Here is a 21,618-nt window from a genome sequence, read left to right on the forward strand (position 1 = left end):
TGACTTCTACAACAAACACATTTTAGACCTCGCTGGATACATTAACAAAATGGATATGCAGTTAATTACTCTCCAACCCTTTAAGCCGATGATCTTGACAGCAACTCAGACAATTTCACCATAATCACCAGGCAAATGCATACCCATCCTGGGCTTTTGGCCAACACTGGTATGTTTGGAGTCAAGAACAACCATCTGAACTTGGGACCATTTTATGCAAATGAGAGAGCTATCAATGAAATACATCCCTTCTTTTTCCTACTAATCTTCTCTAATGTGTCATTAGCAGGGGCTACTACTTCGCATTTTTCACTATTAGTTGATTAAATTTTTATAAGCTTGATTGTTTGGCACAATTAGGTAAGGATATTTTGCTGCTAAGCTTCTATTTCTCCACAGTACTGACTGTAAGACTTCAGCATGCTCAAAATCACCTGGGGGATCTTTTTAAAAATGCATATTCTCCACGCTCCCCTCCTAAGATATGGATTTAACAGATCTGGAGTGAGGCCCAGAAATCCTCATTTTAAGTGCCCTAGGGAATCTGATATAGTCCGCAGAGATGAGGGCAGGTAGATTATCTTTCTTCCAACCACTGGATGAAGATAAGCCTGACTCAAGTCATTTTCTTTATTTCCTGTCTTTGTGATAACAATTTGAACAAACTAGAGTAAATAACTCTTGAATAGAAAACTGATGTCTTCTATCCAAATTGATCTTTTATTTCCTGCAATGAAGGACATAAGTTACTCACCATGTCATAAATGAAGTTTGTTACCCAGTAGCATGTCACGCCAATGCCTGAAATGTGCTGCAACTGTTTGGCTTTGGTTTGATGTTCCCTTACAACATAGGTGACAAAGCTGGCGGTGGTGACAGAGTAGCCCATCAAGATAGACAGTGCCACTAAAATATCAATTAAACTGCTGATTCTAGAGTGAGCAATAGGGAGAGGAAAACACACATAAGTTTTTGGAACTCTTTTCCTTTCAGAAAGATTCATAACTAAAACCATCAACAAAACAGTACAAGAGTTGGCTGTGACACAAATAAGGCATCCTGCAAGGCAGCCAGATAATATTTCCAACGTGACTCTACCGTGACCCTAGAATAAATATAGTTCTAGTGCATCTGAATTGACTAGGGATATTTGACAGAAAAACCTCGGTCTCCAACGGTTACAGAGACTATGCAAGGGATATATCATTCTTGAGCATAGGAACCATACTTAATTGCTATGCAGAGAAGTTGAAGTGATGTAGCACTTATCACTTGACTTATAAAAGCAGCAAATGCTGTGAGTCTGCAGTCAACAAGCTCTACTTGGCAAGCCCACTCTACACACTTGCAGAAACTTCCTTTTATCCCAGTCAGTGACATATTACCAGCCCTTCTAGATTGACATTCATTCAGATACAACTGTGATTTCCAATTACAGCACTTTATACAAAGGCTCAGCTATGTCAAGGAGAAAGTAGTCATGCTAGAGATATCTGCTTACGTGGCTTGTTCTTGGTCTTGCACTCCTGGATAAGGATGGCTATACATGATGATGCCTTAAAGAAGAAACAGTTCTTCTATTAGTAGATATTCAGTTAATCAGAAATACCAATTTTTAGATGAATAATATTCAACACTTTCCTCCTTATATTTTTATTTGGGGGACCTTTTTTTTTTAAAGGAAAATTATTTTTCCCCTAATCCCATTAATGCCATACAATTGGTGGCACTCACATAAAAAGAAGTTTTTCACATTGTGTTTAGAACCTTTGGGAAGGGAACAAGAATTTATATTTCTTATATTGCATTTCTCTCTAGTGTGTTATATTTAAATAATTATGTTCCATTTTTTCCTTCTATCTGGTCATATATATGTTTGTATTTCACCAGCACTTCAGAAATGTATTACATTTAAATAAGCAATTCAAAGCAGGACCAATTATTTATATGAGGATCCCTTAAAGAGCAGACAGTTACCTCCCCCATCCCTCTTTAGTGCTGTGTCTGTGGTGGGGAAATAGTGTAGCCTGAGCGGACTCCTCCTTCCCCTTTACTGCTTCTAAGATGCTTATTTTTCTAGAGCTCTACCAGAGTAGGGCTTGGGAACTTCAGCCATACCCGAGGCCTTTTCATTGAGACATAAATGTCTAAGAGGATTAAGAGATATTAGCTGGCTTCAGATAAGTGGTCACTTAATTCCAATACAGTTCCAAATTGTTGAGATCTCCCAATGTTGCTTATACTTGAGTAAAAAGCAAGGCTCTTTTCTTCCCTTCCTTAGGGGACCTTGGTTAGCCAAAGTCAAGAATGAGCTGTCAACAGTTTCCCAAAGGAAAACAATGTGAAGGTAAAGTGTGTACTGTCTGAGCAACTGTGGAAAAGAGTGGTAGGGGATGCCACTGAAGATAGATAGCTCCTAAATACTTGTTCCTATAGTGTCATAAACTAAGTGAGAGCTTTCTCACTTAACTGTTCATATAGTATTTGTTCATTGTACTAGGATGTTAAGGCCCTTGCACAGCACTGAATATAGATGATTCTAAAGGCAGATTTTCTCAAGTTACATTTATAATTTTCATTAAGTAGAATGTAACATCCTTTGAATTTGAGTTCTGTAACTGTTGTATATTAAAGAAAAAATATATGGTTAAAGCAAGAAACTAACAACAACAAAAACCAAGTTGATTTATAATGTTAATCACATCATTGGAGGGATATACTTTTCTTATCTTTTGTATAAATTAAGGGGCCCTTTTTAACTGAGATTCAGTTTTCCTGGGGGCCCTACTTAAACCCAATGGTAAATTATTATATAGGTAAGGGAGAACTTTTCTATTATTTCTGCTTTGTATTTCAGAATCAAGAAATACTCTATTTCACCAGAGGAATCCTTGCAAATACATTTTACTCCACTATGCAAAATCCTGTGGAACTAGTTTTTTATGCATATTTTCAGCTGAAAGATCAAGGAAATGTGTCACAGTTGGGGACCTATATCATAATTATCTCTGTAGGTTCTACAGCATCCAGCACGATGTCTAAAGTAGAGAGATTGGTCAATAAATGCTTTTAAATGAACTCAAATCTCAAAATTTCAATTAATATTTTTCTCACATATAATGTATATTAAAAATAAGACATCTTCTGATGTGTCTACAGTTATAAACCTTAATTTAGATGCTTCCCATGGACCACTGCTTCTAATGCAACAAAGTAAGAATAAACACTGGAGTGGAAGGGGCAATGTGTTAGTATTCTTGAAAAAGAGCCTAGTTGCATAACATTTATTAAGGAAAACAAGCAAACCTGTATTTTTTTGAGAAGAACAGAATTTTCATGTTATATTAACCACTAGAGGGAACCACATGAATAGAATAGATATTGACATTGCAAAGGAAAGCTAATTAAAAGATTTTTATTAGCATGTTAGAATTCAAAGAAAATCAATTTTATAGTTAAAGTAAAATCCCAATTCAGGCAAAATCTAACAAATATGGCTTCAAATAACTAGTGTGTTAGAGGGAGGCAGTGGGAGAATAATTGGGTTGATTTTTAAAACCAGTAATATTATTACAATGGTAGACCTCATATATGCATTAAGAAACAATAAAAGTAAGTTAGGGTGATGTAGCATTTCTTCTTTGAAAGAGATCGGGTTCCTTCCAGAGAGAGTGGAAACTTACCACTTCCATAAGTCTACTTAAGAAAAATTATTAGAGGCTAGAAGACATACTATTACTAATTTCTATATAACTCAAGCTACATCTTAAATTAGTTTTAATTAAAATAAACTTCAGTTTAGGGTCAAAATAAACTTTATGTTTTAGAATTCTTAATTCTTTATACTCTGTAACTTAAAATGTAATGTTAGGAGTTACAACAAGCCTGCTGAAGTCTAGAGTGACTCAGATTGCCTTGGTCTAAATAAAGAGCACTAATTACAAAGGAAGCCAGAATACAAGTTTTAAAAAGCTGACCCTTCAAAAGCAGCATTGGTCTCTTGTTCTCTTTATCTTTGCTACATTTTCCCCTAGTTATTTCTATGGTTCTTATACTTTCATTATCTGTCTCAACAATAAATGTCTTTTGCTCTGAATAAAACACCCTACTGAAAGTACAGCGTCCAATAGTATTTCACACCGGTTACACTAGACCCAATTCACTTTAGTCATCATTTAATTTAATTTATCACTTTTGACTTTGCTCCTTATTGATGCTGTAGATCTAAGGACTATCAATCTTGTATTTTCTTCTTGGTTTCTCCTGCTAGAAAAACGCCAAAGCAATTGGGGAAAAAAAACACTGTTTTCTCTGAAATGAAGACTCCTCAATATCCTGTTGCTGGAATGAGTATTGGACTCTTCGGTCTACTTCTACAGTCACCAGTACATCTGGCATACACTATGATGCCCAACAGTAGGGAGATGAAAGAAATGTAGATGTTGGCATTTCTAAAAGAGATGTTGTATCTTTTTTCCTACTTAATAGACTATTAGGCTATAAATCTCAATCTTGACCAGCAAATGTGTTTGCCAGCTTTTCTTTATTCTTTTAAATTTTTTTTTTAGGATCAGCATGGAAAAACAATTTGAGCAAGGCTCAAGAAGATGAGATTATCTTATAAACAGTAATTGAAATACGTATATTTTTTAAAAGTCTGTTTCGAATTTCAAACCTTATTTTAAAAACTATGTGAAAGCCTCTTGTGAAACTCAACTGAAGTAGGCATGGCTGAGTCCAGAGGAGCAGTGTGGAGGATTAGAAAAATAAACAGGCAGGAGTCAGACAGTCCTGGATTCAAATCCCACTTCTAGGCCTTACAGAAATAATATAATAGTAGGGGATAATAATATTCACCCTGAAGAGTGCTGTAGGGATCATCAGTATTTCATATAAAGCATGTCATATGGGCAGTGCTCAATGAATGGCAATGCTTTTGCCCAGGTATAGAACTTCTTAGTATAAAAGTTTTTGTCTTTCAGAAAATTAACAAAGATATTCAGGACCGGAATTCAGCTCTGGGTCAAGTAGACCTGATAGATAGCTACAGAACTTTCCACCCCAAAACAACAGAATGTACATTTGTCTCATCGCCACATGTCACTTACTCTAAAATTGATCACATAATCAGAAGTAAAACACTCCTCAGTAAATGCAAAAGAACTAAAATCATAACAAACAGTCTCTCAGACCACAATGCAATTAAATTAGAACTCAAGATTAGGAAATTCAGTCAAAACCACACAACTACATGGAAATTGAACAACCTTCTCCAGAATGACTCTTGGGTAAATAATGAAATTAAGGCAGAAATCAAGAAGTTCTTTGAAACGAATGAGAAAAAGAGAGAATGTACCAGAATCTCTGGGATGCAGCTAAAGTAGTGTTAAGAGGGAAATTTATAGCACTAAATGCCCACATCAAACAGCTAGACAGATCTCAAGTTAATAACCTAACATCTTAACTAAAAGAACTTAGAGAACCAAGAGCAAATAAACCCCAAAGCTAGCAGAAGATAAGAAATAACCAAGATCAGAGCTGAACTGAAGGAGATAGAGACACAAAAAATCCTTAAAAAAATCAACAAATCCAGGAACTGTTTTTTGAAAAAATTAATAAAATAGACAACTAGCTAGACTAACAAATAAGAAAAGAGAGAAGAATCAAACACAATCAAAAATGATAAGGGGGATATTACCGCTGACCCCAAAGAAATACAAACAACCATCAGAGAATACTATGAACACCTCTATGCAAATAAACTAGAAAATGTAGAAGAAATGGATAAATTTCTGGACACATATACCCTCCCAAGACTGAGCCAGGAAGAAACTGAATCCCTGAATAGACCAATAACAAGTTCTGAAATTGAGGCAGTAATAAAAAACCTACCAACCAAAAAGAGCCCAGGACCAGATGGATTCACAGCTGAATTCTACCAGAGTATAAAGAAGAGCTGGTACAATGTCTGCTGAAATTATTCCAAACAATTGAAAAGGAGAGACTCCTCCCTAACTAATTCTATGAGTCCAGCATCATCTGATACCAAAATCTGGCAGAAATACCAAAAAAAAAAAAAAAAAAAAAAAAAAAAGGCTGTGCTTGATGGCTCACGCCTGTAATCCCAGCACTTTGGGAGCCCAAGGCGGGTGGATCACCTGAAGTCAGGAGTTCAAGACCAGCCTGCCCAACACGGTGAAACCCTGTCTCTACTAAAAATACAAAAAATTAGCCAGGCATGTGGCAGGCACCTGTAATCCCACCTACTTGGGAGGCTGGGGCAGGAGAATTGCTTGAACCCAGGAGGCAGAGGTTGCGGTGAGCTGAGATCATGCCACTGCACTCCAGCCTGGGCAACAGAGCGAGACTCTGCCTCAAAAAAAAAAAAAAAAAAAACTTCAGGCCAATATCCCTGATGAACATCGATGCAAAAATTCTCAGTAAAACACTGGCAAACTCCAGTTTGCACATCAAAAAGCTTATCCGCCACAAGTTGGCTTTCATCCCCAGGATGCAAGGTTGGTTCAACATACACAAATCAATAAATGTGATTTATCACATAAACAGAACTAAAGACAAAAACTGCAAGATTATCTCAATAGACGTGGAGAAGGCATTTGATAAAATTCAGCATCCCTTTTGTTAAAAACTCAAACTAGGTATTGAAGGAACATACCTCAAAATAGTAAGAGATGTATATGGCAAACCCACAGCCAATATCATACTGAATGGGCAAAAGCTGGAAGCATTCCCCCTGAAAACTGGCACAAGACAAGGATATGCTCTCTCACCACTCCTGTTCAACATAGTATTGGAAGTTTTGGCCAGAGCAATCAGGCAAGATAAAGAAATAAAGGTATTCAAATAGGAAGAGAAAGTCAAATTATCTTTGTTTGCAGTTGACATGATCCTATATCTAGAAAACCCCATTGTCCAGCCCAAAAGCTTCTTAAGCTAGGATAAGCAGCTTCAGCAAAATCTCAGGAGACAAAATCAATGTGCAAAAATTGCTAGCATTCCTATACACCAACAGCAGGCAAGCAGAGAGCCAAATCATGAATGAACTCTCATTCACAATTGCTACAAAAAGAATAAAATACCTAGGAATACAGCTAACGAAGTGAAGGACCTCTTCAAGAGAACAACAAACCACTGCTCAAAGCAATCAGAGAGAACACAAACAAATGGAAAAACATTCCATGCTTATGGATCGGAAGAATCAATATCATGAAAATGGCCATACTGCCCAAAGTAATTTACAGATTCAATGCTATTCCCATTAAATTACCATTGACTTTCTTCACAGAGTTAGAAAAAAATTTTTAAATTCATATAGAACCAAAAAAGAGATGGAATAGCTAAGACAATCCTAAGTAAAAAGAACAAAGCTGGAAGCATCACACTATCCAACTTCAAACTATACTACAAAGCTATAGTAATCAAAAAAGCATGGTACTGGTACAAGAACAGACACATAGACCAATGGAACAGAATGGAGAACTCAGAAATAAGACCCCATACCTACGACCATCTGATCTCTAACAAACGTGACAAAAACAAACAATAGGGAAAAAGATTCCCTATTTAATAAATGATGCTGTGAGAACTGGCTAGCCATATGCAGAAAATTGAAACTGGACCCCTTTCTTACACCATATTCAAAAATTAACTCGAGATGGATTAAAGACTTAAATGTAAAATGCAAAACTATAAAAACCCTAGAAGAAAATCTAGGCAATACCATTCGGGACATAGGCACAGACAAAACTTTCATGATGGAAATGCCAAAAACAAAGCAATTGCAACAAAAGCAAAAATTGACAAATGGGATCTAATTAAACTAAAGAGTTTCTGCACAGAAAAGGAAACTTTCATCAGAGTGAACAGACAACCTACAGAATGGGAGAAAAATTTTGCCATCTATCTGTCTGACAAAGGTCTAATATCCAGAGTCTTTAAAGAACTTAAATTTACTGGGGGAGAAAAAGAAAACATTAAAAAGTGGGCAAAGGGCATGAACAGACACTTCTAAAAAGAAGACATACATGCAGCCAACAAACATGAAAAAAAGCTCAACATCACTCATCATTAGAGAAATACAAATCAAAACCACAATGAGATACCATCTCAAAATAGTCAGAATGGCTATTAGTAAAAAGTCAAAAAGCAATAGACGCTGGTGAGGTTGCAGAGAAAAAGGAGCCTTTTACACTGTTAGTAAGAATGTAAATTAGTTCAACCATTGTGGAAGACAGGGTGGTGATTCCTCAAAGATCTACAGGCAGAAATACCATTTCACCCAGCAGTCTTATTACTACATATATACCCAAAGGAATGTAAATAATTTTGTTATAAAGATACATGCACATGTATGTTCACTGCAGTACTATTCACAATAGCAAAGACCTAAATGGAATCAACCTAAATGTCCATCAATGATAGACTGGATAAATAAAATGTGGTACATATATACCATGGAATACTATGTAGCCATAAAAAGGAACTAGATCATGTCCTTTGCAGGGAGATGGATGGAGCTGAAAGCCATTATCCTCAGCAAACTAATGTAGGAACAGAAAACCAAATACTGCACGTTCTCACTTATAAGTGGGAGCTGAATGGTGAGAATACATGGACACATGGTGGGGAACAACACACACTGGGGCCTGTCAGAGCGCAGAGGATGGAAGGAGGGAGAGCATCAGGAAGAATAGCTAATGGATGCTGGGCTTAATACCTAGGTGATGCATTGATATGTGCAGCAAACCACCATGGCACATGTTTATCTATGTAACAAACCTGCACATCTGGCACATGTACCCCTGAACTTAAAATAAAAGTTGAAGAAAAATAATATTAAAATAAAAGTTGAAGAAAAATAATAAAATAAAAAAGTAACCACTAACATATGTCAAAAAAGAAAAGTTTTGTCATCATATTTAGATTTGTGAATAGTATTTGTAAACATTAATTGTTTTTAAAAATTGTTTAGCCTATAGACAAGCACATCGTTTAAAAATATTTTTCTATGAGCTATAACTACTTGGTTGACAGCAGACATGCACGTGAAGTCAGCATTATTATCCTGATTTGATAAATGAGAAAACTAAATTGACCTGAAGTTAAGAGGATTATCCAGAATGTTCCATCTGGCGATAGTTACTACTTCTAAACTCCTTTTAAAGACCTGTGATCTAGATACCATAAAATACCTGCCACTGTGAAGAAACAGGATATAAAGTGCATTTTTATACAAAGAGTAACAAAAGTTGCAATACAGGACACTTTTGTGTTAGTAACTTTACCATGTCGGGCAGCATTGTATTTTGACATGTTAACTCGCAGAAGGAAATTATTCAGGCTGTTGAGGTAAGCTGGAAGGGAGTGGTAGCCTTCTGGATCATACCATACCTATTAAATTCCAAAAGAAGGCAAGATCAATATTGCATTCAAATAAATTAGGCTGTCTTAACATCTGACAGGCTATCTTATTTATATTTAAAATAAGAGCATCAATTTTCCAATAATTTATTTTATCTTGGAAGATTATGCACTGTTCTCTAGAGTATTGACCATAGGCCTATAAATTTCCAATTTAGAAACAGGCAGAAATTGGGAAGAGAGTTGTTCTGTGGATAGCACTAAGTTATTAGTTATTCAGGATCTCTTCTAGGCAAAGCTTGAAATAAACTGGAGAAATCATTATCTACATCCCTGTGGCAGATCCATGGGATTCTGAGACTAGAACTAAGGTATCCTGGCTGCCAATAATGGTAATAAAAACAATGGAATAGACCAAGCTGGAGAAATAAATAAAATACATATACAAGCATGGTGTCCTTAGCACGAGATTGAAAACCTTGACATTCCTCCACTAATTTTTGATTCCTAATTATAACCTAGCAAATGGGGCATGATTTTACCTTCTGTGTCAAAAACAGAGAGATTTAATATACTGGTGAACCTCAATTCAAGAAACCCAATTACTAATTCAAAATAGCAAAGTTGATTTGGAGAGAAATGATTTTATATTAGAAATTCACATGTTTGTGCAAGAATATTTACTCTGTGTGTGGAGAGAGAGGAGAGAGGAAGAAAAGGAAAGCACTGAAATCCCCAGCACCACTAATTACTTTCTACATGATTTACTGTAAAAATCAGCTAAAATAGACTCAGTAATATTTATCACACAGGGATGCTGTGAGCAGAAAATTAGGTAGTTTGTGTAAAAGATGATACTAGTGGTTGGCACATAATCATCACGAAATGGACATTAGTTTCCCCACTTTCCCAAAGACTGTGTATGTCTCTTACTACCAGATGAGAAATATGTGTAGACAATTTTAAATCCCTATGACTACCATTGATCACATAGGTAAGAATATGCATCTGATCCCGTGACTGTACTTCATTTTAGGTATAATCTAAAAGGAAAAATAAGTGAGCAGAATTATTTATCTCCATTTAATTTGGTTAAAGTTTCCAGGTTCTTTAAGAAGCAAGGCTAAACATATACATTTTCATTTCTAAATAGTTATGACATATACACAAAGAAAAGTGCAGGTAATAAAGTATAGTGTTACCAAAAAAATTCTGAAGGAAGTACATCCCTTCAACTATACACGGGTTGAGAAATAAGAATTGCCAGCCTCCAGAACGCCTTTTTCCTGACCCTCCATGTCCTTCCAAATCACAATACCCTCCCTTTCCCCTAAACAAATGGTTGAATTTTGCCTATAAACTCTCAAAGTTTACAGTAAATGTAATCATAGTCAATGTATTCCTTTTTGTCTTTTCTTTTCCTTATTAATAATGTTTGGGAGATTTAACTTGCTTGTTATATGGAGCTGAGTTCTTTCATTTCCATTGCTGGACTTTTATTGAATGAATATGAACAGTTTATTTCTATATTCTGCATGTGGGCATTTTGGGTTGCGTTTTTGGCTATTATGAGAAATGCTACCATGTATACACATTTGTACGTGTGCCCTGATGCTAATGTGTACATGTTTCCCTAGGGTACATACACAGAATTGGAACCACTGTGCCCTGGGTTATGCACCATGCCAAATCGATTGTACCCATATTTTGTTTTCACTTCATGAAAATGATTAAACATATCAATTTCACCTTCTCATTTGTATGACATTCCAGAAAAAAGATCAAAATTTACCTTGGCAAGTGTTCTATTGGCAGGGACTCCTGTTATATCAAAACGAAGGTCTTTTGTCAAAGGCAGCCCAAAACTCCAACCTCCATATCTACAGAGAGTAATAAAAATATATCTTTGGTTTAGTGGCAAAAATCTTCTTAAATAGATCTAAAATACTTAACGAGGAGCTCAACTTTTTTTTTCTGTTAGGAACACATTTACAGTATAAAATGAATACTGCCTGACAAATATTTTACATTTTTATCATATTTCAGTCTCAAGTGTACATTATAACTAGAGACAAGTCTTTCTAAACAATTGCATATGTTTAGTAGTCATCCTGAAAATGAGTGACATATATAATGTAATCAATGTCTCCATTTTAACTGACCCATTCACCACCTCAAATATCTTAATATTTTAGTACTCAAATATTCCTTTTAGGTAATTAATACGGAAGTCATATAATATCAGTTCATATCTTTTTTCAAATGGCTCCATTTCTTCTATATAACAAATTTTCCCCTATATTGTCCCCAGATATTATACATTTTTTCTCCCTGAATATTTGAGGGCAAGTTGGGTCTTGTCAATTCGTGTCAACTGCTTGTCAATTCATGGTATAAAAACGAAACGTTGATTTTAAAAATCCAAGTAGTAATTTTAAGAATAGGTTGATTTAACTGCCTACCAAACTAAGGTCAGATTAAATAAATAATGGTGCAGTCACACTAGAATAATCTTGTGACTGTCATCCTAAATGTAGTGCTATAGAGCTATATATTGTTGACATGCAAATAACATCATAGTATGTCATTCACTTCTTTTAAAGGCAGATTTTAAGACAGTTGGTTTATAATAAAACCCATTTTGTTAAAAATATTTACATGTATATCTGTGACAAAGAAACTTCTGGAAGGATATACACCAAAATATCAATAGTGCTTATATCTGTGTGGAGAAATAATATTCTTTTTCTTCTTTTTGCTTATCTGTAGTTTCTAATTATTTTTTACAATGAATATTAATCATGGTTGTATATTGAGAAACAAAGGAGGGAAGAGATGGAGGAAAGAAGAAAATGGCAGCAATTGAAGGTCTACCAACTTTGTGTCCATGATAAATGCTTAGGTGGCTTAAGTACAAGCCCATTTCCTTGCTACACATGAACAACACATTTTGTCCATATGCAGATATCACACTCTTAAGTTTTGAGATATTCATACTGGAACTGAGGCCAATTGTCATCAAAAGTCATGCCTTAAACCTCTCCAAGTTGGTATAAGCCAGTCAATAAATTCCCTTTGGCTTCAAGGAAAAAAAAATATGTACAAATTTAACAGTACATTTTTGAGGCCTAAAATAACCAGTGGTTTTCCATTTGCTCAAATAAATCTTAATTTAGAGTCATTATTTACATTTCAATATATAAGGCTGTTTAAATAAAACTGAGAATTTAACCATGTAAAATGTAAACAATAGAAATTTGTATCTATTGTCTCTAGTTTAGAAGGCAGCTACCATTAAAATTAGAAAGCAATTAAATATGTTATGAACAGAGTATTTTACCTTTTTTGGACAAACTCGTTTGCAGTTGATATAAGATAATTTTCCACTCGTTGCCCAGTGAGGTTATAAATTACCTGGGATGAGTAAGTTCTTCTGTGCGGTGGGGAATAGTTAAATTTAGGACATTCCTGGAAAATAAAGTTAAAAATGAATTTTTTTCTGGCCAATGCTGTGCAAGTTAAATAGACAATGTCAAGGAGCTTCAGTCTCATGATTTGTCTATTACTGCAACTGGTAGAGTGTGATAAGACTGTCCTTCGACTCTAAAGAGCTTTGAAAAAGAAGTCATCTCACCTACGCCAAGAAATTAGAACAAATAGTTATTATTCATGTAGAGCAAATCCCTATGTTTAGGACTCACTTAAAGGCCTGAAAGAACACAAGTTAACAAATGTGTGATATTTCCTTCACTATGCTGAGGCTTAATATGTTTGGACAATAATGTTAAACATTAAGATGATAAAATTTCCTCAATAATTCTCAAGGAAGGAAAAAAATGTTTGCCACAAATTGAAAATATAACACTTTTCAAGGATTGATAGCAGTGGATGAAAAGTTTATGATACATTAGTTTTAGTATGTAACCTAAGAGTCAGAGCTTAGTTATATGTATATTAGTTAATATTATATACGTATATATGTGTATATATATATTAGTTTGATATATATAAACTTTTAGTTTGGGATTATTTTAGATTTACAGAAAAGTCACAAAGCTAGTGGAGAGTTCCTGTGTACCCCGGTCACTTTCCCTTGTGGGTACTTATATTACTAAGTATGTTTGTTTAGAGCTTAGTTTAACCATTTATATTTATGCTTGTAACTTTCTTTGCTTCCTGACAACTTAATTTTCAGTGTAGCTTCTCATGGTTCATTGCAATGAAGTTTAGTATGGGAAAAGTCTAGCACGTTTTTATAGTGCCACCTGTCTATCTCAAGAACATAAAGTTCCAGCTTGCTCTAAAAAAAATCGGTGCGGATTTTATCTTATATCAAGTTATATCAACACGAAGATCACATTCCAGAGTGACACTGCTTTCACAAATAATTAAAAGAGAATACTCTTATGTATTCATGTAATTTTTAAATTATACTATACATAGAGAAATGCACATGTATTATCTGTACTGCCTGATGAATTTTGACAAACTGACACACCTGTGTAACCAGTCACCAACAACCAAGACAAGATACAGAACAGGACCAATACCTCAGAAGCCCCCTCATCACACTCCCTTCAAATTACTGTCACTCCCAAAGTAACAGACACAGAGTAGTTTTGCCTATTTTTATATTTTATATTAATGGAATAGTATAAATGTGTTTTCTTGTGTCTGGCTCTTTTCACTCATTATTATGATTATGAGAATCTTCCATATGTTATGTATAGTGGTAGATCAATCATTCTCATTTTGTTTATATACTACTGTGGAAATATATTATATTTGACATTACCTATTCTGTTAGTGAGCATTATTCACATTTCTGAGGGGTATATAGTAAGAGTGGAACTGCAGGTCCCACAGATATGCAAATTTTTACCATTAAGATATATTGCCAAGTAGTTTTAAAAACTCTTTGCACAAAATTAAATTCACAGAGCAGAATATGAGAATTCTGGTTGCTGCGTATTTTTGTTAACACTTAGAATTTTTCCTCTTCTTCATTTTAGCCATTCTGGTGATTGTGGAGTGGTATTGCTTTGTGGCTTAAATTTGTATGTCCCTGATGACTACCTTTTTATATATTTATTGGCCATTTGGATATGCTCTTTGTACAGTGTCTCATGTTTGTTGCTAATTTTTCTGCTGTGTTATTTATCTTTTTCTCATTGATTTGCAGTTCTTTATATACACATTTATTCTGGATATGAGTCCTTTGTTGTATATTGTGAATATCATTCTCTACTCTGTGGATTTCCTTTTTACTCTCTTCATCTTTTGATATATATGCAGTATAATTTTTTTTCTTTCTCAAAAAACTTAGTGCTTTATCCATATTGTATGTCTGGTATACAGAGCATCAATTATGCAAAGTGACCTCATTGTTATTAAATAGTTGGAAATAGATTTAGGGATGTTAATTAAATGACAAAATTGGTTGGAAAAAAATTGAAGACTACTGGATTTTTAATTTATTTATTTTGAGACAGGGTCTCTCTCTGTCACCCAGGCTGGAGTGCTATGGTGCCATCACAGCACTGCATCCTTGACCTTGTGCGCTCAAGCCATCGTCCCACTTCAGCCCCACCAGGTAGCTGGGACTACAGGTGCACACCACTACACCCAGCTAATTTTTAAATTTTTTGTAGAGATGAGGTCTCACTATGTTGCCCAAGCTGGTCTCGAACTCCTGGGCTCAAGCAATCTTCCTACCCCCCAAAGTACTGGGATTACAGGCATGAGCCACTGCACCTGGCCTAGATTTTTCAGATTAATAAAAACTATACAAATTTCAATTTTAAATATTAAGTTAGGTTACTTTTACTACGAACTAAAGAAATACATAAAGAACTTCTGAAGTTAGCTAAATTAGATAAAGGATTTTAAAACTTTTAATACTGGGTTAAGACTAATTTTTTTTTTTCTACCCAGGCTGGAGTGCAGTGGTACAGCCTTGAACTCCCAAGGCTCAAGCTATCCTCTCACCTCAGCCTCCTGAGTAGCTGGGACCACAGACGCGTGCCACATGCCCAGCAAATTTTATTTTACTTTTTATATTTTTGGTAGAGATGGGGTTTCACCATGTTGCCCAGGCTGGTCTTGAACTCCTGAGCTCAAGGAATCCACCAGCCTCAGCCTCCCAATGTGCTGGGATTACAGGCTTGAGCCATCACACCTGGCCAAGACTAATTTTTAAATATGCAGGGATTCCAAAAGATTCTTGTTGGGTCCCAACTCTTATTGTTAGTAACTATTTTGCATAAGAACACCAAAGTGGGTTGCATTCACTGAAGATATTTTCATTATAAACTATTATACCAAGACACTTCAGTGTACAACCGTATGTCACTCTGAAGAAAATACTGCAAGAAATTTAGTTGGCAATATAGTAACTATTAGAAATAGTGACTTTTTTTCTTCAACAATCTTGAACTTCTGTAGTGAATCTGGTTCTCGTACAAGTGTGGTGAACTGATAGGCTTAGAAAACTAAGGTCTGCATCTATAGAATACAGACAGAGTAAGTGGTGAATAATTTTTTTGTTTTTTCAGGAAATGATTTTTTTCCTGAAGCCTGGAGGTGTTGCCTAGAGACATAGGGAGTTCTGTTCTAGACTTATACATTATTGACTTCCCAGCTGACCACTACAGTGGCAGTCTTGCTATATTTCAAATATGACAGTTATGGTCGCATTTTTTCATGTGAAACATAGAGCCTTCTACTTAGTTCTAAACTGAGACCAAAAATTCATTTTCGGTTGGTTTCAACAAAGATCATCATAGAATTACCTACCTTTGGAAATTGGTCCTGAGATGGATTTAAAACAGTAAGCTGATGTTCAAAGTCAGTATTTTTTGAGCTGCCCAGATCCATATTTCTGAGCTACTAGCTTCCATAAAATGAACTTATACTGATTCTTTGGTAACCTAGAGAGATCTTTCGAGCTTTTGATATTTATTCCCGTATTTTTCCCATTTCACTGAAACTGAATTCCATCTTACCTGGACATTTTCTGAGCAGGAGCAAACACCAAAATTAGTGATGGGTTCTCCACTGGTGTTCCATTTTTCCAGACTGTCTTTGTTTAAACACCGTCTGCAAGTTAAAATGATATTGCTGTGAGGTGTGTATGTATATGTGTTCTCATGTTTACATATGAGCATGTAAACAAGTATTTGGTATTAAGTTCATGCGTGTAGTCACAGATACAATTTACTGATTTTTCATAACTTCAGTGTACATTGCTCCACCGTTTCCAAATGATTTGACATTTTGTGATGGGGGACAAGGGAGAGCATTTATTGATTACATAGTATTGAGACCAGTGCTTATTGAATTGTCTTACTGTGTCAGGATGGGGTTTTTTTCTCTCCTTTATACTCTTTGCTCTTTTCATCCTCTCTTCTGAGAGGAAGGGATACTTTAGCATAATAATACACCAAGGTCATGTTTACATGAGTTATGTATTAATACTATCTTAGACGTTCAAATAAGCAACACTATATCGTGCAAATGAGAACTGGAGTCTCAGCTAGATAAGTATCTTAGTCTCTGTGAGCCTCAGTTATTTATCTGTAAAATGGGATTAATAATCCACAAGATTGTGATAATTAAATGAAAATATGCATACAAGAGAGTTGTACAAATCATAAGACATCTAATATTTATTGGTATAGCATAGGATAACTAAGAAATGAACTAAAGGAGATAGACAAAATCTGTTAAACAGGGATTTCTATCAGGGTACAGCTTTCTTCCAGGCAAATAACAGACACACACACCCACATACACATGCACACACTCAAACTGGAATGTTGAAAACAATAAAAAATTGAAGAGCAAGAACCACTTACAGATCACTGGTGTTCAGACACATGTTGTCAATTCCAGGGAAGTCCCACATTGCCGAGACAAGTGCTTCTGTGCTCGGGTGATAATTCCTGCAATATGAAAGGACAGAAACAAATTCATGATTTTTCTACTAGTCTCCCATATTAAAATCATGCTTGAAGAAATGAAATGTGCTGTATATAGAAGGGTTTTCTTTTTCTTTTTTGAGACAGAGTCTTGCTGTGTTGCCCAGGCTGGAGTGCAGTGGTGCGATCACACGGCTCAATGCAACCTCAGCCTCCTGGGTTCAAGCGATGCTTGTACCTCAGACACCCGAATTGCTGATATTGCAGGTAAGCGCCACCAGGCCTGGCTAATTTTTGTATTTGTAGTATAGACGGGGTTTTGCCACGTTGGCAGGCTGGTCTCAAACTCTGGAGCTCAAGTAATCCGCCTGCCTTGGCCTCCCAAAGTGCTAGGATTACAGGCGTGAGCCACTGCACTCAGCTTAGGACTGTTTTCTTAATCTAAGAAATCTAAAAAAAAAGACACAGTCTCAGGAAAAGAAAGGTATCACAGGAAAATGCACATGTCTCTTTTTGGCTGCCTTCTTATTCACCTAATTGTCACATGCATCAGTGATCACCTATTGTATATGTAACATTATATTACACAGGATTCTGACATTGCTATTTAATATTTGTGAGACCAATAGAAAGTTATTTGCTGTATATTACAACAGATTGGGAACCAGACCTAATCTGGCTTTCTTAATTAAAGTCTAGTCATTATAAATAAATATCTACTATAACTTTAGTTTTAGATGAATGCAAAAACTCTGAAAAAACTATTTGTTGGCAATAGAAGTAACATATTGCAATCAATCAAACTCTTCATTCCTTTAGCAGAATCAGGTACCTTGGCTTCTAAGTACTTTATCCTCCAGCATCTCATGGCATTCATTCAGGTACAACCACACTCCTGGAAGCATTTTGGAAACATTCTTTTAGTTAACAGAAAGAAACTTACGCATAGAAGGCTGTCTGTTTGGAGGTACCATAAAGAGAGGGGGAGATCTGAATCTCTGGATAACTGTTGCTGGAATTTCTCAGTGTGCCAAGGCCCATGGCAGTGGTCACAAAGACGATGGGGAGGATAACCTGAGCAATGAGACCTTTCCAGTTCCTGCGGGTGTGGTGGAACCTCTTGATGAGTATAGCCATGATCTTCTTCAGCAACAGTCCAAAACCATCCAGCCTCTCTCCTCTTGTCAGGATTTTGTCTGATTAAGAAAAAGAGATTGGATATGGTTCTGGGAAATCTTGATAAGCAATAAAATAACTTCAGAAACTATAGATAAATGGTATAATACACTGTGGTGGGAAAAGCTTTTAAAGATTTGGATTTGAGGTCCTGCAATTTTATTTCTCAGCCTTAGCCTTGGACCTTTCATTGGGAAAACTGAGAACTATAATATCCATCTCGTACAGAACTGTGTGTAAAGTGATTTGAAAATTCTAATTCACTATACACAAAGTATTATTAGTCACAGGCATAGTAATTTTACATGTCAAAGTTAGATATCTAGAATTTCATAAATGAATATTGATCTCAAACCCTAAAGTCTCAATGCAGACTCAGTATATATTACTAATACCCAAGAGATAGTTTCTATGAAGAGACTAAATTCATGTGAGACAAATACAAACTCAAACACCAACCTAATCTAACAATTTGTTCCTATTGTGAGTAACGTAGTGACTGTAAGTCTAATTGGCTCTGATTCTAACATGAGGTCCAATTAATTCACACTAAGAGTAGGAAAAGGGAAATCCTCCCTTCCAGAGTACAATTCTGGTTCAACCACATATTTATTACATTCTCTTTAGAAATTTAGAATGATTATATGGCCTTTCAAAACTCAATTTTTACCACTAGAGTTATTTAAAAAAAAAAAAAGAACCCATTAGAAAAAATATCTACCATCCCCATACTTTGAAATGCTTTTCTAGTGCTGAGAAAAATTCCATGGCAGAGCAGCTATAGAGGCCATAAACCATTGCTCCTTCAATAGAGCCCTATGGCTAATAATTTCAGCAGCTCCCTCTAAAAACAGGTTCAAATATAGCATTCTCTCCGAAAGCCTGCCACCACACACGCCTTCATAGGTGATAAGATGATGGTATTCATCAACTATGCATATATTTTAAGTTTTCCATCAGAAATTATGCAGCACAAAAATCATGATCTTCATTTAGCTGATAAGAAAAAAATACAAAGCTGCTTAATTTAAAATGAATTCCAATTAAACAGAGTGAACAAGTTTAAATGCAAACTCATATCTCTGCAAAAGGGAATTGTAGAAGGAGCTGAATATTTTCAGTTAATTAATATGCTTTTCTGTTTCTTGAGAAATTACATGTGGATGACTTACAGGTGTATCAAATGAAATAAACGTGCTTTCTAAAAGATAATGTCAATGAAGGGAACATTTGGACTGAAGAATAGTTTCAAATTATAAGACACATGCAGAGGCACATACTTAGCCTTTGCTTCCTACAGCAGATGACCACTTTCTAATAAAAGTCCTCAATGCCACGGAGGCCACAATTATATTCCCCAAAAGAAACTATGACAGAGGACAAATTAGCCTCCAGTTCCAGAATTATACAAACATCAGAGATTATCTTTCCTGACTTTGAGAGCCAGGCAAATGTTTAATTAAAAGTTCTGTTCTTAGAGATTTTTTTCTGTAAGCAAAAACTGTTGAAATGAGTACTCCATGATTTATATATCATTTTACTCTATGCTTCCTTAAGTAAATGGTGTTTCCAGAGGTATAAATTAACTGTCAGAAAGAGAAGAGACAATAAAAGTTATTTTCAAAAGAGCCCAATCCCACAAATTCGTGTCAAGCAACATGATTTTTTAAGCATATCCTATGTTAAGGATTGGGGGAGGAAATCTACTATTATAGACTCTTAGCCATCAAGTCCAAAATAATTAACTCAGAAACTCTCCCCAAAAGCAGTTTCTCAGCACCTGAAAGACTCAGAGTTAGGTAGGTTAGACATGTTTTCCATTGAGGGTACCATAAAGAGTGGCAACTCCTTTTTTTTTTTTTTTTTTTTTTTTACTTTTTTTAATGACTATTGTCTCTACTTCAAGATGTCTAATAACAAGGAGTGAACTACCTTACATGGTAATCTTCTCCATTGTTAGCCCCAATTACAAGAAGAATTTTAACTTGCCGAACATGAATTGAAAATGTAGAAGTTACTTCTTGAAAACAATTTCTGGTGGGGAGGTGGAATACTCATCACCATGCTATCAAGGGAGTTCTTTCACATTCTTCAAAGTACTTTTGAAATAGAGAATTCGATTTGGTTTAACGAATATTTTATATCTTAAAAAAGGAGGCTTAAATTTCCTTAGTGTTTTTTGAATTTAGAATGAAAGTTTAGAGTTGAATTTTTAAAAATCAGAGTCTGTCTGTGATTTTTCTCATTTATGTCATCTATTGGAATTAAACAAAATATCCACATTAGATTCGTACCATCTCTGTCTGTGAAATTGCTGCTGCTCACAGATAAATCGTCAGGAGTTGAGATGCCATTGGCATTGGAATTCCCAATTTTCTTTTGCATTAAGTGCTCAAGACTCATAGCACTATTTTTTTGTGACTCTTTGGTCAAGTTCAGAAAGACCTAGAAAGAGAAGCCAGATCACTTCATTAACATGAAAAGTGCATATCTTTTCTCATTTCTAAGCTTACCTTTGATTTTGAACTTTCATCACATTTACTGAGACAAATTTTTCCCATCTGACTTCAAAATGAGTATTTCTCTATGTAAAAGATACGTGCTCTCTAGCTGGGGCAACATTTTATTCTCAGTCTTACATAAGAATAGTACTGAAAAAATGTTAAGCTTTTCTAATTTTGTGAAATATTTAAAAAATTTTTTTAGAAAAATGGCACATATTTATTCAAAGGGAACAGCAAGTTATATCAGCTTGAAGAAAAAAAAGAAATATTGAGGTATACCTCCTCCACGGTGGTATCTGAAATGCCGTAGCACCCGATGTTGAGGTCACCCATGCCACTGTCGAGTGCCCGTAGGAGTGACAGGTAGGCCCCTGAGACTTTGGTGCTGAATGGAGGAAGCACATAAACAAGCTCTCCCCCAATATCCTCCTTGAGGTAGGCGTCGGGGAGATGTGATTGGATCATTGCTGTCACGGCCATCGTGTCACATACTGCATTTGCATTTAAATTTGGACTCTAAGAGAGAAAAGTAGGAATTAAAACACTCTCCTCTCTTTACACTATAGTTCCCCAGGCCCTAATCAGAGGGTGAGGTGATGAGTTCTTTTAGGCCACTCCACACCTGAGTCAGATCATAC

At 35.5% G+C, this 21,618-nt stretch overlaps 1 protein-coding gene and 1 long non-coding RNA gene across 5 annotated transcripts in view; one reads left to right on the forward strand and one right to left on the reverse strand.

Moving 5' to 3' along the window:
* The window catches only part of LOC112132325 (uncharacterized), a 229,652-nt gene that overhangs the window by 144,803 nt on the left and 63,231 nt on the right, over positions 1-21,618 (forward strand). For 2 of the 4 annotated variants that reach the window (XR_002914139.3, XR_008522983.2), the window contains exon 3: positions 17,448-17,567. This is a non-coding gene — a long non-coding RNA (uncharacterized LOC112132325). The other 2 variants (XR_008522982.1, XR_008522981.2) reach the window with 2 other exon arrangements.
* Positions 1-21,618, reverse strand: part of ABCA12 (ATP binding cassette subfamily A member 12) — a 204,750-nt gene that overhangs the window by 25,212 nt on the left and 157,920 nt on the right. Inside the window, exons 32-41 of the mRNA XM_024243578.2 lie at positions 21,260-21,496; positions 20,771-20,921; positions 18,244-18,496; positions 17,238-17,324; positions 16,386-16,479; positions 12,722-12,849; positions 11,174-11,261; positions 9,306-9,411; positions 1,502-1,556; positions 755-932 (exon numbers count right to left, since the gene is read on the reverse strand). Coding sequence (XP_024099346.2) covers positions 755-932; positions 1,502-1,556; positions 9,306-9,411; positions 11,174-11,261; positions 12,722-12,849; positions 16,386-16,479; positions 17,238-17,324; positions 18,244-18,496; positions 20,771-20,921; positions 21,260-21,496 — 1,377 coding nt within the window. The remainder of the gene's footprint in view (positions 1-754; positions 933-1,501; positions 1,557-9,305; positions 9,412-11,173; positions 11,262-12,721; positions 12,850-16,385; positions 16,480-17,237; positions 17,325-18,243; positions 18,497-20,770; positions 20,922-21,259; positions 21,497-21,618) is intronic.

The sequence above is a fragment of the Pongo abelii genome, chromosome 11, assembly GCF_028885655.2.
Source record: "Pongo abelii isolate AG06213 chromosome 11, NHGRI_mPonAbe1-v2.0_pri, whole genome shotgun sequence".
Taxonomy (NCBI): domain Eukaryota; kingdom Metazoa; phylum Chordata; class Mammalia; order Primates; family Hominidae; genus Pongo; species Pongo abelii.